This window comes from Sciurus vulgaris (genome assembly GCF_902686455.1).
Source record: "Sciurus vulgaris genome assembly, chromosome: 5".
Taxonomy (NCBI): Eukaryota; Metazoa; Chordata; class Mammalia; order Rodentia; family Sciuridae; genus Sciurus; species Sciurus vulgaris.
This window is the reverse complement of record NC_136465.1, coordinates 166,193,042-166,211,170: the sequence shown is the minus strand read 5'-3', so window position 1 is coordinate 166,211,170 and position 18,129 is coordinate 166,193,042. Positions and strand designations below refer to the sequence as shown.

The following is an 18,129-nucleotide window of genomic DNA, read 5'->3' as shown; positions in this document are numbered from 1 at the left end:
TGCCTCTCAACTGTCAACATGTCTGTGAGCCTAAATTTTTCTGATTTAGGCATGTGATCTTTGGCTTATAGGGAGGATTGTGAAAACTTTACAAATGAACTTAGATTACAAATACTAAAACTTGGATTTGTAGTCTATGCATACATCTTGGATTTTAAGTCATTTTACTGTGTTAAATACACAGGTTGCGCTCAAGGGAGTGGTATTTTACATTATGCTCATGGAGACAGTCAGCAAACTCACCTGTTAAAGCAAGGTAAGAAAGAAGCATTTGAACACACTATGCTTTTTCATCTTTCCTGTCTTAAATGTGCATTTTTCAAATGTGTAGGAAGAAGCTCCATGGGCACTGGTTTGAGCAGTGGGAAACGTCCTAGTCAGGAAGAGGACACACAGAGTGTTGGTCCTAAAGTCCAGAGACAGAGCACTAATTAGGTAAACACCTCATTGCTTTATTTCTTGCTTTAGAATATATAATTCAAAATACACTCTACTGTCATGTATTTCTAAAAAGAATATATAATTAACATAAAAAATAAGATAATTTCTAAATGGAACTAATTTCTGTTTTCAAATCAGAAAATCTTGAGGTGTAAATTCTTACACACTCATTGTAAAATCAGTTAATTATTGGATGGGAGAGATGCATCTGTTCAGGACAAAGTACTGCACTCGTGGTCATCTGAATCAATGATCTTTAAATTTGAAAACCTCGTGATTTTTTGGTCAAGTTTTATCTTGGAAAAAGACAACTTTTTCATTTCCTTACTATGATATATGACTATGAGTCTAAAACAATTAAGTGGCCTCTTTATTTTAATGGCATTAATATGATCCCCCTTTATCACACCCCCCCAAGTTTTGCCTTTTGAATACTGATGAATATTCTTTACCTCTTGTGCTGCCTATAAAATCTGAATTCTTTCCCATTAGTTTTAAATTGTTTTAAATGTTAGCCCTTTTTAGAAGAATTAAGGGGAAAAAAAAAAAAGAATCAAAAGCCATGCCTGCATTCAATTTAATTGGATTTGGGGTATTATTTTGTGATTTAAATTGACATGGAAGATATTTATACGGTACATTTGCCAGTTTTTAAAGACTTTTTGTTTCTTCAGTTATCTTAATTGAACATTTTTATCAATTTTTGTTCCAATCTAATTAGACTATAAATTTCTTAAAGTTAATATAAGTAAACACCAAATTTTTATCATTTAGTTCTTTACAGTCAATCTTTACTCAGTTTTCCCCCCCCTTAAATCACAGATAACATTCAAGAAGAATACGGCTGCAGCTGAACTTTGCTGGGAAATTCAATACTTTTAAATTATTTAAAAATGTTCTTCACTGATGGAAAGCAGTTACATTTTAAATGCATTATTTCTAATGACATTTCTGTGGTTTTTAACTTTTTAATGAATTTGACATAGGGCAAGTGGTAATTTGTATATAAAGAACTTGGTAAAAGAATTTGCTTAATGTAAATATAGTCACAATTAGTATAGACCCATCAATATATTTTTGATAATTTTTCATGTATGGTAAAAGTTTAAGTTGCAAACTGGTATTCTGATATAAAACTCAAAGTTTTGAGAGTCAATGTGGGAAAAATAGGTTTTTAGACTTTCTTAAAATGCTTTGTTAAAATTTTAGGACAAAATTTTTTTGACATTGTTTTGATGTAACTTTGCACTCTTTCATAATAATGTTTTAGAAAATATGCATAATCAAAATTAGTAGGTGTAGTCTCTGTTAACACGGACAATATATGTCTTAAAGCTTCATGTATGCCTTTTTGGGCCCAAATTTGTAGAAGGATCATGTGTTAAGTTCTTGTCTCCCTGTTTTTGTTCATTTGCAGCTAAAGTGACTTTGTTATTAAAGTATATGCAAATATGGACTCTTGTGTACTTGGGTTTCTCTTTTTCTTTCTTACCCTCACCCCTTTTTTGTTTGTTTTTGGTAAGAGAGAGAGCATTGGCGTGTGAGATATGATTACAAATTACAGAGACAGATTATATGAAACTGCATGTCACTTGTGAATGAAGGAGCTGCTACCATATTTTCAGTAAAACAATATTTTTCAAAATTATACGCAAGAAAGATTTAAACCAAAGGGATTATTTGGGAACCAAGGGAGTTTATAAGTCAGACTGAATGGGACAACAGTTAAGAGTGAGTTCTAGAGTCTAATGCCTGGCTGTGCCCTTATCAACTTTGGGATCTTGGGCAAGACCTTAACCTTCTATGCCTTCTTTTTCTCATCTATAAAATGGGGATGAGAGTAGTATCAGCTTCATAATCCAGTTCCATATAAAATGCTCATAGCAGTGCCTGGTGTGTGGTCAGGTACTTCATGAAAGTTACCTGCAGGGCTTCCATGTTGTGCAGCACCCTGGATTGTACAGTACACAGTCTACATGGCCATGTGCCACAGCTCTGGTTAGCTGCTGTGATTGTTACTACCATTGCTATTACCCCTTACTGTTCCCTAGTAGACTGGTTCTTACTGTTCTCAGTTATAAACAGTTACTTTTCATTTTCCCATCTTCAGTAGTGACAAGTATTCACAACAATAATTATACTTAAAGGTCAGTTAAGATAAATTTCAGTCAAAATGCAGAAACAACATATTTTAGATGATATGTATTTTTAAAAATATATACTGGACAATGAATTAACAATGATCAAAAAATTCCATTACTGAAAAAAGGGAAAGGAAAAAGCCTATGGTTTATCTTCTTTTTTCACCACTGTTTAAAAAAAGTAATATTTGAATTGTTTTTCACAATAGCCACACTTCGCATCCCACTCTGTGAACCTAATTGTACTATGCAAAATTGAGAAACATAGTCCTGGGTGGATTTATCATCACCATCTGGGGGAAAGATCCAGTTTTAATGTGAGTAAATAAGCATTTTCATAATAGAACATCATTTTGACTTATAAATACAGGGTGATTTTGTATTGCTTTTTAAGAGATTTTTTTGAAAAACATTTTCAATTTGGTCTAAATCATGATTAAAAGGAATCTCTGAAAGGGAGTGATATCAATCAATGTGATCCAGTTAAGCAGATGCACTTACATACAAATACAGTACTAGAAGGGCTAGAGATCTATAAATCTTACCAGTTTAAGACCTTTTATTTGTTTTGCAAATACTTGTTGGATTCTTACTACCAAAAACTGCAATAACTTCAAAAAATTGAGTTGAGGGAGGCCAGGCTTTTGAATGAACCTATACAGAGTCCTTACTTTTTTCACATTTGCTTAAATTAGTAAATGTGAGATGTAAGACTGACCCCCACCCCTGCCCACCATGTCTTTACCACTGAGCTACATTCCCAGCCTTCATTATTTTTGATGCATCCCATATATACTAGAAATAGCAGAATTCCAATAATTAAAACACGTTTGTCATTTTTTGAAGGTAATATGTGTAATAATCTCTTTCCGTCATTTCTCTAGCTAAGGGTTTGGTCCACTGATTGTATGGTCCAGGAAATGTGCCATTCAAACATTTGGGGTGGAAACTTTGGGTAGCATTTATTTAATACGGCTGGTATAGCTGAATTGGTCATTTTCAAGTTTTGATTGTAGTGCACGCAATTACCATTCCTCACACAGTCATATGGAGCCTACTGCAAGCTTCCAGCTCCTGGTGCACATTCTGCCCCTCTCTCCTGACCAGTGATTGCAGCAGATAGTTGTAAATCCTGAGCTAATATTCCTTAATTTCCTTCTCTTTTCTGAATCCTACTCTGATTCCCTCTTCCTAAGTGAAAGTGACACATTGGTTAATTCAAACCCCAAATCTTGTATTTCAAGAAGAAGCATGCAATGAATAATAGAGTTTTTATATAAGAGAGAGGCAGAAGGGTTACTGAACAAGAACCCCCTGCTCCCTAGTAATATCATTAACTGCTTAGTTACTTCTAGAATATCCTGGAGATCAGAGTTGATCTTGAGATCAGGAGCCAGGTTTCTTGCTGCTACTCTTTCCATTAAAGTCCAAGGGTCTCTTCCTTTCAATAAAGCCTGTTGAATATAAAGTGCATGCTAAGGTTACACTTAAAACGATTTGATTAACATTTCCTGAGTACCTACTGTGTGCCAAGCATTGTTCACAGGAAAATAATCAGTATCCAAGGTGATCGTTCCATAAGGTGACAGGGCAGTCAGAACTGAGAATGTGGGGTTGTAAACACCTGACAGCAGGGATCACCCACCTGGGAAATCATGTCTTCCTGACTCAACCTCCATACAAACAGAACAGCTGGGCCCGAGTCAGGGCACTGTCCTTGGTAGCACTTAACTCTACTGGTGATTAATCATGTTATTGGTCGTTAACGTCTTTACATTCCATGAGGATACGAAATATATTTTATTCCCCCTCGTGCACCACTGTCTTCTCATTGCTGTTTCATATGCCTGGCACCTAACAGGCATACATGAACGTTTTTTATTGCATGGATATGAGAATAGACGAAGACATTGAGCCTGGCTTTAAGAAGAAATTAAATAGTGTGTGAGGCTGGCGTCACAAGTAATCAGAATGCCGTCCATCGGAAAGGAGAGTGTTTTGATGAAGGCGTCAGGGAGAGGAAAAGAGATGAATGGCTTTTCGGGACTCAGGGTCACTACCTGCTGAGAGGGTGGGAGTTGGGTTTGGGTGTCTTTTAAAAAACATCCTGAGACTTCTAAACGGCTCTAAGAAGTTTTTAAATTCTACCTCTTTTTTCTTATGGGTCAGTGGCGATCTCTAAGAAGCAAAGTGACTGGAACTTCAAGTTTCTTAAAGTGGCTGGGAAGGAGGGTACGGAAACGCCGCTGGCGGTCCTTGCCCGCTACGGGCACCGTCCGGAACAGCTGGTTCCCACGCTGGCGCCGCCACCTCCCCGCCTTTGCGGCGTGAGGGAGGGGTTCGTAGCCTGTGTCCCGCACTCTGATTGGCTGCGTTGGGGGCACAGGGGCGTGGCTGCAGGCGCACCAGTTTCCTGAGCTCTGATTGGCCACAGGCAAAGGGTCCTGGTGACTGGACCCGCGCTGCTTGCCGGCGTGTGTGGAGCTGCTTGGGCCCCTGGACCAGGGCCCCTGGACCGAGGACCCTGGCCGCAGCCTCAGGAAGACAGCAGATCTCGGGCTGCCTGGGGAGGGAAGAAGGACGGAGCAGGGACCCGCGTGCTCCCTGTCCCTTGCTTGGAGCGGACGCCGACAGGTGAGTCGCCCCTTCTTACAACCCCCCGGGGTGACTCTCACAACCAGCGGGGTTGCCGGGTGCCCACTGCGAAACCGCCTGCCTGGCTTGGGCCGAGGCCGGGCACTGCAGCTGGAAAGCGTCTCAGGAAAAGGCAGGCCCCACGTGTGCCATGAGGCCCTTCCCGGGGCCCGGAGGCCTCTTCCTTGTACTTTAATGTTTCCTTGCATGTAAACATCGGGCTTCTTTTGGAATTGTCAGCAGATCATATGTCATAAAAGTAGAACTTAATGGAAGCAATGTTGATATAGAGGGGACTGTATTACAAGTTTTATAATAGGCTCAATTATAGGATTTCACTCCTCAGAAATGGTTAGGAAGCATGAGACATCAGAGAAGAGGCCACAAGTGGCTGAAAACATTCCCTAAGACATTACTATATGTAGGGCACAGGGCTGAGAGCAGGACTCAGGACAGGCTGTTGGGTTGAATTCAAGGTCAAGCGTTTATGAGCTGAGCAACCTTGGGCAGGCTGCTTTACCTTGCACGTGTTTTTCAAATCAGTTGTCATGTTGATTTAATAACAGCATATATGCAAATATTTAAATATTCTAAAATATTTGACTATTTTAAATATTCTGAAAAGTGTAGCTCTTTTCACCATCACAGGAAGCAGTGCTCCCTTTTTCCTGTTGCCCAAAACCAAGGCACAGACAGGTGAGGTAACTTACTCAAGTCACATGATCAGGAATTAAGCCCAGGCAGGTTGGCTCCAAGACGCACAATTTTACCCTCTACATTAAATTGCCTTATGAACTTGACTTGTTCATTCCATCTCAATTGAAGAGTACAGACTTTTCCCCCCCTGCAAACCAACTTCTTGTAAATTTAGGATAGGTTGTTCATGGCTGGGCCCCAGGGTGTTTATGAATCTTGCAAAATGTGAGTCTGAGTGGTTTTTGTTTCTGAAGAGTTTGTGGCTCTCAAATTCTCAGATGGTATGTGATCCCAAGAAAAGCATGAGCAAGTGTTTTAGCAGAAGAGTTAGTGCCTAGCATGAAACCTGATGAACAGCTTGAGCTTAAACAAAAAACTTACTCATTGAATGAATGAAAAACTCACAAGAGTAATGTGCTACATTAAGGTCAAGAGCAGGGTACTGGGGGATGGGAGAGTACACAGGAGGGCTGGGAATGCCTCCTAGAGTCAGTGATGGTAAACAGTCTCTGCCCTTCTAGAATACACAGACAGCGCATGAACAGCTGCAGCTGTGATGATAAAGTGGAACAGAACTGCAGTCGTGAACATAAAAGCCTATAATGGGAACAGTAGACTTTATTCCAAAGGTCAGGAAACTGTTCCTTGAGAAAATGACACTTTGACTTAGGAGTTATTAGACAGGCATTTTGAGCATGGAGAGTAGCCCACAGTCTTCAAAATCCACACAGTGCAAACAGGTAGAGCACCAGGAACTGAGGAAGTAGGCGTGGTTGGTGAGGGGGAGAGAAATGAGGATTCAGGTGGTGGTGGAGCCTTACAGACTGGTAAAGCAGTTCCGTGTTTTGTCTTTGTCCTAAAGTGCCACTGAAAAGTCTGTTGCACAGAGGTGACAAGATCAGATTTTGAGAAGCTGGAGAGAAGCCCTGATAATTAACTGAAGCCCTGGACAAAGACAGAACCTCTAGGGAGAGACTGAAAGGTAAGAGAGGGTTGAGAAGCAAGCCTTGAATATGAGCCTGCAGAGACAGAAAAAGGGTGGCCTCAAGTGTGGGAAGGAGAAGCAGGAGAGTTGAGCTTCCTAGAAGTCAAATGAGAGAATATTTTGAGGAGAAAGATCAACTGTGCTGAAAGCTGCATAGATCGAGAGAGAGGCTCTGAAACTACTCGTCGGTTCTAATCGCATGGAAGTTGTCCTTATTGAGAGCTAAATAAGTAGAAGAGGAAACAGAGGATCTGCAAGAATTAGCAGGAGGAAAGAAAAAGTGGGTTGTAGCTTTCTGAGGTGCAGCGAGAACCATGGAGGATACAGCCGGAGGAGGGAATACATGCATCCTTCATTTTATACTGCTTCACTTAATTGCACTGTGATCATAGACACCCTGGGGTTGGTTCTTGTTTCTGGTCTTTTTGTTGCTGTTTTGTTTTGTTTTGTTTTGTTTTGTTTTGTTTTGTTTTGTTTTGTTTTTAACAAATCAAAGGTTTGTGATAAGCTTTCTTTAAGCAGCAAGACTCTTTGCTCCATTTTTCCAACAACATGTGTTTACTCTCTCTGTGTCACATTTTGGTAAATCTTGCAACATTTCAAACTTTTTTATTACTATATATGTTATGGCGATCTGAAATTAGTGACCTTTGACACTGCTATTGTGATTGTTTTGGGGTGCCATGAACTATAACACCAGGTAAGATGGCGAGTTTAACACTTTTTCTGACTGTTCCATCAACTAGCTATTCCCTGTCTGTATCTCTCTCTCTCCTCAAACCTCCTTTTTACAGTATTGAGAAGGCCAATTAATAACCCTGAAATGGTCTCTGGGTGTTCAGGTGAAAGGAAAAATCACGTATCTCTGACTTTTTAAATCAAGTTATAAATGACTGATCTTAGTGAGGAAGGCATGTCAAAAGCTAAGGTAGGCTCAAGCCAGGACTCTTGTGCCAGTGAGCCAAGTTCTGAATACAAAGGACAAGTTCTTAAAGGAAACCAAAAGTGCTACTCCAGTGAACTCGTGAACAATAAGCAAAACAGCCTTTCTACTGATATGGAAACAGTTTCAGAGGTCTGGACAAAAGATCAAACCAGCCAGTCTCTTAAACCAAAGCCTAATCCAGACCAAAGCCCTAACCCTCTTCAAATCTGTGAAGACTGAGAGGAGTTGAGGAAGCTGCAGAAAAAATTTTATAGCTAGCAGAAGTTGGCTCGTGAGTCTTAAGGAAGGAAGTCATCTTTATAACATAAAAGTACAAGGTGAAGCAGCCATTGCTGACGGAGATACTGCAGCAAGTTAGCCAGAAGATCTAGCTAAGTAATTGACAAAGGTGGTTACACTAAATAAAATATTTTCGGTGTAGATGGAACAGCCTTATAGACTATTCCTTCTAGGACTTTCATAGATAAAGAGAAGTCAGTGCCTGGCTGCAGAGTGCAGACTGACTCTCTTGTTCAGGGCTGATGGACTTTACGGCTTTAAGTTGAAGATAGTGCTAATTTACCATTTTGAAAATCTCAAAGTCCTCAAGAATTAGATTAAATCTACCCTGCCTGTGCTGTATAAATGGGACAACAAAGCCTGGATGACAGCTCATCTTTATACAGTATGGTTTACTAAATATTTTAAGCTCAATATTGAGACTTGCTCAGAATAAGATTCCCTTCAAAAATTACTGTTCACTAACAGTGCACCTGCTCACCTAAGAGCTCTGGTGAACATGTGCAAGGTTAATGTTATATTTTTATGCCTACTAACACATCATCCATTCTGAAGCCCATGAATCAGGGAGTAATTTTTACTTTCAAATATTAATATTTAAGAAATAGATTTCATGAAGCTATCACTGCCATAGTGAGTCCCCTATGGATATGGGTAGAGTTAATTGAAAAATCTTCCAGAAAGGATTCACCATTCTAGATGCCATTAAGAATATTCACAGTTTACAGGAGGAAGTCAAACCATCAATTAGAAGGAGTTTGGAAGAGGTTGGTTTCAGTCCTTGTGGATGACTTTGAAGTGTTCAGGACTTAGTGGAGGAAGCGTGTGCAGGTGTGGTAAAAGTAACAAGAGAAGTTGAATCGGAAATGGAGCCTAACCATGTGAGTGAATTGTTCGATGTCGTGATAAAACTTTAAAAATAAGGAATTGCCTCATTATGGCCGAGATGGGAATATGGTTTCTTGAGATTGAGCCTGTTCTGGTGGAGACACTGCGAACACTGTTGAAAGGACAACGAAGGAGTAAGAATACTACACACACGTAGCTGGTAGAGCAGTGGCAGGGTCTGAGAGGACCGGCTGCTCAATTCTGAAAACAGTTCTATAGGCAAGATGCCATCACACAGCATCGTGTGCTACAAAGAGTTCTTTTATGAAAGGGACCACAGCCTTCACTGTGGTCTTATTGTAAGAAAAGAACATAGTCACCTCAGCAACCACCATCCAGAGTCAGCAGCCAGCAGCATCATGGAGGCAAGATCCTCACCAGCAAAAAGATTACAACTTGCCGAAGCTCAGGTAATCATTAACACTTTTTAGCAATGAGGTACTTTTAAATTAAGGTACATAATTTTTTAGAAGTAATGGTATTGCACACTTAGTAGAGTGTAAACATGACTTCTTTATGTGCTGGGGAAACAAAAGTGTACCTCGCTTTATTGTGACATTTGCTTTACTGAGCCTGCAGTACCTTCAGTGAGTGCGTCCACGTGAGAAATAAGGGCTTTAGGATCAGCAGAGAAGTGGAAATGAAAGCACAGCTGTAGGGAGGGACGTCGTGCGGATTTGTTTGGTGTGTAAGTTGCTCTTCTTTCTTTGCACAGGTGAGAGGCAAGGACATTGGTTGAGAGTGAAGAGGGGAGCAGAGGTGAGAGGAGGCTAGAGGTCTGAGTTAAGATTTGAGACTATTAGTGGGAGGTGCAGAAGAATGAATCAACCAGAGATTGTTTTGGAATGATCTGGCAGAGGGAGCCAAGGATGAGGCAAAGGCCAGAACTGCTGAGCCCCTGGCCCATTCAGGGGACTGCCACCTAGGAGGATGGGGAGGGAGACTATCTAAAAACAAAAGCTACATTTGCTATATGACAAATCATGGGGAAGGAAAGAATTGTTCCCAGAAATGCTCGGAGATAACTATTGATACTCAGATTCTCAGCTAACATTCAGAAATTTCAAATGAACTATAGGAACTAATGTTTCATATTCAAACAAATATATAAAAGCAAATATGAATGAATTTTTAACTGTTTATCTGATGCTTAAAAGCAGTAGGAGTAATAAGAGGGAAAGGAAACTTCCTTTAACCACTGTAAGTGCCGTGTTCCAACACTTGCTACAACATGGATGACTTTGAAAACATCACACTAAGCAAAATAAGCCAAAGACGGTAATTTAGCAACTTAGCTTTCCAAATGTTCACACACCTCCTCTCCAGAAATTGTTTCTAGGAATTCATCCTAAAGGAAAAATATGTAAAATGTGCAGAGATACTCAGCATATAGCAAAACTACAAATAACCCAAGAGCGCAATATCAGGAATGAATTACAAATAATAAATCTATCCCATATATCATGTACTCATTTTAAATGTTTACAGTGTTTTTAATACCACAGTTAAATACTTAACAGCAGGTAAATGAAAGCAGAGAATAAATCCCATATGATGAACACAAACTATAGCATTTGTGCTTTTCATTTCTACAGACCAGGGTTTGCTCAGTTGTCAGTTGTTCTGACAACTCGCCTGAACACACTCCACTTCACCTTGGAGTAAACAAAATGGGAGTTTTTCTCTTCCCATCATTTGGCAGGAGCCTGTCCATCAGAGTACCTTACCATGGTCTTTGTGGCTTCAGTGTTTAGGATCTGTCACTGTGTCAAATGTAACCTCACACCAGGCCAAGTGCTTCATCCAGTGCTTAGCAGACATGAGGATCTGTTCAAACCCTTGAAGAACCCTGGCTGTATTGGACTTGCCAGGGCATTCTGAATCTGCAATTTTCACTTTATATGCTGAATTCAGGACACAATGCCCATGTGCAAGGCAGCCTTGCTTCGTATATTTGAAGAATTATAATAAATAGGGAGAAAAAGAAGTGGACATAGATGTCAAAATATGAACAGTTGTTAAGTGACAATTATGAGAACTTTCTGTCTTTTCAGAACATGGCAACTTCTGCAGCATATGTATTGATTTTGTACAGTTGTTTTGGAAACCTGAAGCATTTCATTTTTAGTTACCCTTTATAAATAATATACTTCTGTCTAAACATTTAAAGACATACTAGTGTGAGACTTTGGCTCCAGAAATTTCCAGTAATGACTACCATTTATTAAGTAGTTAACTAGGTACCAGTCACTGTGCAAAGGACTTGATGTGCGTTTTAACCCTCCCGGTTTCCCTGTGACGTTTCAATGCTGTTCTTTCCACATTATGATAACCACTGTCATTATTAGTACTCGTTGAATGTTTACCATGAAGCACTACTCAAACCATTACTGTGGTTTGGTGTTAAATGACCATGCTCCCTAAGTCAGAGCCAGGACTAGGCATGGGCAGTCTGGCTGCAGAACCTGGCACGGGAGGCCAAAGCTAACAGGGTCTTGAAGGCAGGGGGTGGGAAGGCAGGCCCCAGCCCTGTGCTTATTATGCTTCTGTTAAAATTGATGATTTTCTTAGAATTCTTTGAAAACACTTTATTGTTTTCAGCTTGGCTAATGGTACTAGGGATTTTCTAGGAAAAATAAAAAATTGAACCACCAAAAGTAAAACAAAAACTATGCCTACAATTGTTTTAGTCTCCACAGGCACTAACAGTGAACTGTCATTACAAATGGCAATAAAACGGAAACATTCTTATTTTTCCTTATAGAATAATCATTTATTTGGATTAGTTATGATAGGCTTGAAGGTCAGGGGTCCTTGGCAGATATGGCAGGGATTAGAAAGAGCTGTTTTTGAGCTTTCTCTTCAAACCTACAAATACTCCTGGGAGCTGCACACTAGCTAAACAGCCCAGTACTATACCTGCTCTTGTGGCAGGACTGAGACACTTAGGAACACTCAGAACTCAAGAGTTAAACCAGGTGTGTTTTCATGACTACAGACAAAATAAACAGTGGTGAAGAGGTTAAAGAATATACACGCTTCTGGCTGTTTTGAATTAAAGACACTTGGCAAACGGCAGGAGCACGAGCACTCTGGCCTCTCTTGTTTCTTAGAAGCAGATGATATTCTCATGTGAAAGGCACCCTCCCTACACCAAGAGGATTTAGTATCTTTAGCCTCAGGATGCGAAGTGGAGACTGAAAGAATTCTGTGCAGATCTTATTAAAATAATTCTTATCTTTAAATCCCCCTCACATAATTTGGTTGTTTTTTCGTAGTGTACTATTATTTGCCTGGTTTAGTAAAACTAACTCTAAACTATTTCTTGGGGTCATCTTATGATGAATCCCATGTAATGTAAAACCTGGATTAAACTCTGCTTTTCTCCAGTTACTCTATTTTATGTCAATTTAATTCTTGAGCCCAGCAGGACCCTACGGAGTAATGGTGGAGTGCTGCACCCCGGCAGTGCAAAGGCTGCAGTGCCAGACACAGTATAACATCTCATGATATCCAAAGGTGTCCAGTGGGGACAGCTGGCAAGGCTAGGAAGACGTGGCCACCATTCTACAGCTGTCCATTTCTCATGGCCCCACTGAGGCAGGCATGTGGTACTTCTCACTTTCCTGATCAAGACTAATTTTAATTCTGGATTTTTAAAAGAAATTCCATTCACATAAATTTAATAAAACAAGCATACATTTATTAACTCATTTAAAATAAACTGACTAATTTTTATGGTATCTTTTCAGCAAAAATATTTAAAATACAAAATTAGAGATAACCCCCACTTTCCTAAGTATGCTTCAGCTAAACATCAACTTGAAAAATGGAAAACATTTCAGTGTGTGTGTATGTGGAATAGATGTCTCCCAAAAGGAAACAGCAGTTATAGGAAGGCAAATATGTGTGAAAAAAAGTTTTTTTGAGGCCTAAGAGTTTGAATTTTGGAGTTGGCTGCATCTTCTGAAAGGAACAGCCTACAGAGCTGGAGTCTCACCAGCTCTCGTGGTCTCAGGACACCAGTGACCTATAAAGTGGAAGTAACTATTTCACAAGGTTGTAGCAAATCTCAAATAGACAATGTAGAAAGATCTGTTCAAGTTGTGAAGTATAATTACTTTGTTTAAAAGAATATTTAAATATTCCACAAATAGTTTTTCTAACTTAAATCCATTTTGTTTTCATCCACACTTACTTAGACTCAAACTTGTCAGTGTCTATGTTCTAAAAGTCAGCACTCCTTACTTTGAAAACCTTCATCTTCTCTCTTATAGGTTGTACTCCGTGGGAAGTACGCACTGGATTACAGGCATGCTGTGGAAGTTGCTGGTGAGATCCCAGCCCTGCAGGCTGTATTTTTTCAGAAAGATGCAGTCAACTCCAAATTGCAAATCTTTTTTAGCATACTTTACAACGGATAAAAAGTCAAACAAAGAAAATGAAAGAACAGTAGAAAAGCTCTGTAAATTTTCAGTTGACATTAGGAAAATTCGTAAATTAAAAGGATGGGTACTTCTGGAGGATGAGACCTATGTTGAAGAAGTTGCAAATATTTTACAAGAACTAGGTGCAGATGAGGCTGTAATAGCCAGTATTTTGGAACGCTGCCCAGAAGCAATTGTCTGTAGTCCAGCTGCTGTTGACACCCAGAGAAAACTCTGGCAGTTGGTCTGCAAAAATGAGGAAGAGTTAGTTAAGTTAATAGAGCAGTTTCCAGAATCTTTCTTTACTGTCAAGGACCAGGAGAACCTGAAACTGAATGTTCAGTTCTTTCAAGAGCTGGGACTCAAGAATTTAGTCATTAGTAGATTTCTGACAACTGCATCCAGTATTTTTCATAATCCTGTTGAGAATAATAAGGAAATGATAAGGCTCCTCCAAGAGAATTACCTAAATATAGGTGGCTCTGAGGCCAACATGAAAGTTTGGCTACTAAAATTATTAAGCCAAAATCCATTTATTTTGTTAAAGTCTCCTACAACTATAAAGGAAACACTAGAGTTTCTCCAGGAGCAAGGCTTTACAAACTTTGAAATACTTCAACTTCTGTCCAAACTCAAAGGATTTCTTTTCCAACTATGTCCAAGAGGTATCCAAAACAGTATTTCCTTCTCTAAAAATGCTTTTGAATGCACAGAGCATGACCTGAAACAGTTAGTTCTGAAATGTCCTGCTCTTCTCTATTATTCTGTTCCAGTTTTAGAAGAGAGAATTGAGGGACTATTGAAAGAAGGAATTTCCATAGCTCAGATAAGAGATACGCCAATGGTTCTTGAATTAACACCACAGATAGTTCAGTACAGAATAAGGAAACTAAATTCCTTAGGCTACAAAATAAAGGACGGACACCTAGCAAATCTAAATGGAACAAAAAAAGAGTTTGAAACTAACTTTGGCAAAATTCAAGCCAAAAAAGAAAGGCCATTATTTAACCCTGTGGCACCATTAAATGTTGAAGAATGACTTACCGACTGATGTTACTTCTTCCTAACAATAAAGATGAAACAGACTCTCATAATAAGACTTCAGCAATTCAGGCAGTTTATAGGCACCAGCAATTTTAAGGACCTAGCTTCTGAGCTGTTTGTTACCTCTGAACAGATGATCTGTGACTCATTTGCTATATTTTAAAATACAACCTGGTTGTGGTGGCGCACGCCTGTAATCCCAGTAACTCAGGAAGCTGAGGAAGGAGGACCCCAACTTCAAGGCCTACCACAGCAACTAAGGCCCTAAGCAACTTAGTGGGACCCTATCTCAAAAAATAAAAATGGCTGGGGATGTGGCTTAGTTGTAAAAGCCCTCTGGGTTCAATCCCTAGTATCAAAAAGAAAACCCAAACAAACAACAAAAAATTCACTTTTTACAAAGTTGGTAATTTGACAAACTATTATCCCAAAAACCTCTTGTACTACTAAATGGCACATCAGTGTGAAATTTGTAAGTGAATCATGTCTAAAAAATGACACTCTCTTAATTCAAAATATGGGAACATTTAATCGTAAGTATGTAGATCCAGTCTTCCTCACTACCAGCCCTGAAACCTTACTCTGCTCTGAACTGTAGCTTAGTGTTAGTGAAGCATTAGCAAGCTTCTGACACATTTTTTTGGAAAACAACTTGTGTTTGGGATGAATACTTTTGGGAATCAAGTATTACTAATCCAAAAATAGTACAGAGCCTACCTCTGTGGTCATTTTGAAACAAATCAACCATTATCTCTCTCATGAAACACTTACATGCATTATTTTCCTCATTTACAGATGAGGAAACTGAAGCTTAGAGTTGCTGTACTCAGCTGCCAAGTAACAGAACCCAGATTTGTTCAGATCTGGCTTCTGTTCAAACCTCATGAATAAAAAGGATCTCATTCTAAGTGTGACGGGGAACACGTGCATAGTCTGTCCTGGCATAAATCAGTAACGCAGTCTCTTTCTTGCACACTGTCTGGTGCTCTTGAAAGTATCTCAGTTTAGAATGTTATAGGATGTACATTTGCCTTGGTGATTAGATGTCAATTTTGAGATGCCTATTAAACATTCTAGCAGGGATGTCAAATGTGCAGATGACTAAGTCTGGAGTTGTTGGAAGTCAGAACTGGAGGTACACATTTGAGGACCATCTGCATGCTATGTATTTAAAGCCATGGGTCTAGATGAGATTGTCTGGAATGTAGACTTGTAATAGGACAGCTGGCTGAGCGTGGGAAAAGTTGATCAGAGGAAGAAAAGAGGACACGGTCTGTAACACTGAATGCCAATGGGAGGTCAGCTATGGTAGAGATGGCAGATACGCAAAGAGGAAATTATTGGTTAACCCTGTCAAGGGTTTTCTGCTGTAATGAAGAAGGTGAGAAGTCCAACTGGAGTGGACTAAGAAGAGAATGGGAAACCAGGAAGAGTCAAGAACTTAAGTTTTTCAAGAAATTTTGCTGTGAAGGAAAAATTTTAAATGAGGTTTTAAGATTAATCTTTGTTTAAAGAACATGTTTATACGCTGAAGAGTACAACCCAAGAGACACAAAAAAGAGAATGGAAAACTGCAAGGTTAATGTCCCTGAGGAAGGGCAGGAGGATCGACTGGTGGAGCAGAGATTCTAGTCCCAGTCCACAGAGCATGGAAACAGATGCAGGCAGACTGATGGGAACAGGTGGAGTGCAAGGCAGGAGGGGCTGTCTGGTTGCCTCTTTACAAAGGACAGTAGAATCAGGGAGGAATCACGGGGGACAGTTGGAAATAGAGACATCTGAGGAGGGTAAAGTGAACATACAGTGAAAGGGGAGACAAAGAATTGGGCAAAATTTCAATAGCCATGTGTGCTTTATGGCCATTAATTTAAAAAGAGATTTATCAGTATGTAAGTTAAAATCCTAAGTCCTCCTGTCCAGCCAGGCACAAGGAATCAGAGGCAGTTAGAAAGTACAACTATAGCTTATTCTAACTTGAAGATTACCGTTTTTAAAAATTAGATCCACACTCATGGTCAGTCACGCAGTTATACTGACTTTATCTTCCCTTAGGCCAAATTCCATTCCATTGTTCTTTGGCCTCTGAAATAGTTTTGCTTTGCCTTTTTTCCATTCTTAACATTCTCCTATCTCCATATGAAATAAAACTTTAAAAACTGAAAATCTGCAACATAGTAGGGGGAACTATTCTTACATTGAACACTAGTCATTTTCATTTCTTCTTTGAGAAAAGCTCTAATAACAAAATTGTCTTCAATTTGTGTATAATTACATTTAACTTATTCCTACAGAAAAAATAAAATTTGTTGCCACAATAAGTATGCTCACCTGGAATTATTCCAGCAAACTTCACATTACCCTGGTAAATCAAACAGCCTACATTCAATGTCAACACCAGAAGGGAAGACTAGCTATTGAACAGCCCTATTTATTTCTGGACCTAAGCTAGAAAAGGTGTGACTGACACGAATTCAAAAGTGGTACAGGAAATTCAACTAACAACGTTGAAAATTCTGTGTTGTAAAAAGGGTATTGAACATGTTTCTGTCATAAACCTCATGCTGATTAAATTGGATGGTATAGGACACTGCTTCTCATTCCTGCCCACTGAGTGATCTAAGTTGGCTCCATAGTAACTTAGAACAAAGAAGTGCTCCTTACTTTATAACTCCTTCCCCACTTTCAGACTTTAGTGGGCACAATAAGCTGCAGAGGTTGTTAAAATGCATTTCTGGGCTCTATTTTGCAGAGATTTGGCAAATTGAGGTAAAAAAAATCTGCATTTTTAATCTTTATTACAGGTGCTTAAAATATATTTCACTGTTTGATGGGATGTCATGTTTGTACACTATTATCACAAAAATTAAAAACTGGCTATAGCACTTTCTAAAACTGCTACATAACTAAGTTTTAAGATTATCCTGTTTTTAAATTTCCTTTATTTCTTCATCTTTTTGAAACATTTCATCTTTTGCAGATCATAGTGCTTTATTAACAGATTCACGTGTTTGTTTCCCATTCTTTAATACAAAAATTATTCAATCAATTATTTTCATCTGACATTTTGCTAAGTACAGGATTCATGTCAACATTATTAGATCAGTCATTCAAGTGGGTCACACAAGTTTATCCTAATTGTGCCAAATACCCACTCAAAAGCTCAAATACCCACTCAAAAAATAAGCTGAGTAAGATACCTCCAGGTATATAAAACAACTGTAGTTTCTTGAAGTGAACATCCTGTTTAACAGGTCAAATTGCTAGTCTATGTAAATAAACTGGGAAAGACTGCAGGATACAACTGTACATACCATCAAAGGGTGTCCATTCAACAAGAACTTATGTAACTGTACATTTGTACAGTTCTCTGTTGTCATTGCAAAAGCCCATTGAAAAAAGTTGTAGTTTAGAATTTAAAACAATCTGGATGAAACAAAATGTACCAAGTGGCTTTTTTGTAGCAGAATTATAACCATTTTCCTCAAGTGAAATTAAGACAAAGCTGAAAATAAATATGCAAGCATACCGTAAACTATAGTCTGTACTTAGAAGAAATTCTAGGACTATGTAAGATAAATTAAAAATACTAACAATGAAGCAGTGCTTTATGCTAAATAGCAGGAAACAAGTTCTCTAATACCATTATTT

General features: G+C 39.0%; 2 protein-coding genes across 3 annotated transcripts in view; both read left to right on the top strand.

Annotated features, from left to right (window-relative positions):
• The window catches only part of CRY1 (cryptochrome circadian regulator 1), a 79,280-nt gene extending 77,383 nt beyond the window's left edge, over positions 1 to 1,897 (top strand). Inside the window, exons 11-13 of one of the 2 annotated variants that reach the window (XM_079143094.1) lie at positions 185 to 256; positions 332 to 435; positions 1,264 to 1,897. In XM_079143094.1, the coding sequence (XP_078999220.1) occupies positions 185 to 256; positions 332 to 435 (176 nt within the window). In that variant the 3' untranslated portion in view covers positions 1,264 to 1,897. The remainder of the gene's footprint in view (positions 1 to 184; positions 257 to 331; positions 436 to 1,263) is intronic. The other variant, XM_079143095.1, reaches the window with a different exon arrangement.
• Positions 1,898 to 4,737: 2,840 nt separating this feature from the next.
• MTERF2 (mitochondrial transcription termination factor 2) lies at positions 4,738 to 18,045 on the top strand. Its single transcript, XM_079143104.1, has 3 exons — positions 4,738 to 5,216; positions 6,775 to 6,894; positions 13,288 to 18,045. Exon 3 carries the CDS (start codon positions 13,325 to 13,327, stop codon positions 14,474 to 14,476), a length of 1,152 nt encoding a protein of 383 aa, XP_078999230.1. The 5' UTR covers positions 4,738 to 5,216; positions 6,775 to 6,894; positions 13,288 to 13,324; the 3' UTR covers positions 14,477 to 18,045.
• The last annotated feature ends 84 nt before the right edge of the window (positions 18,046 to 18,129 follow it).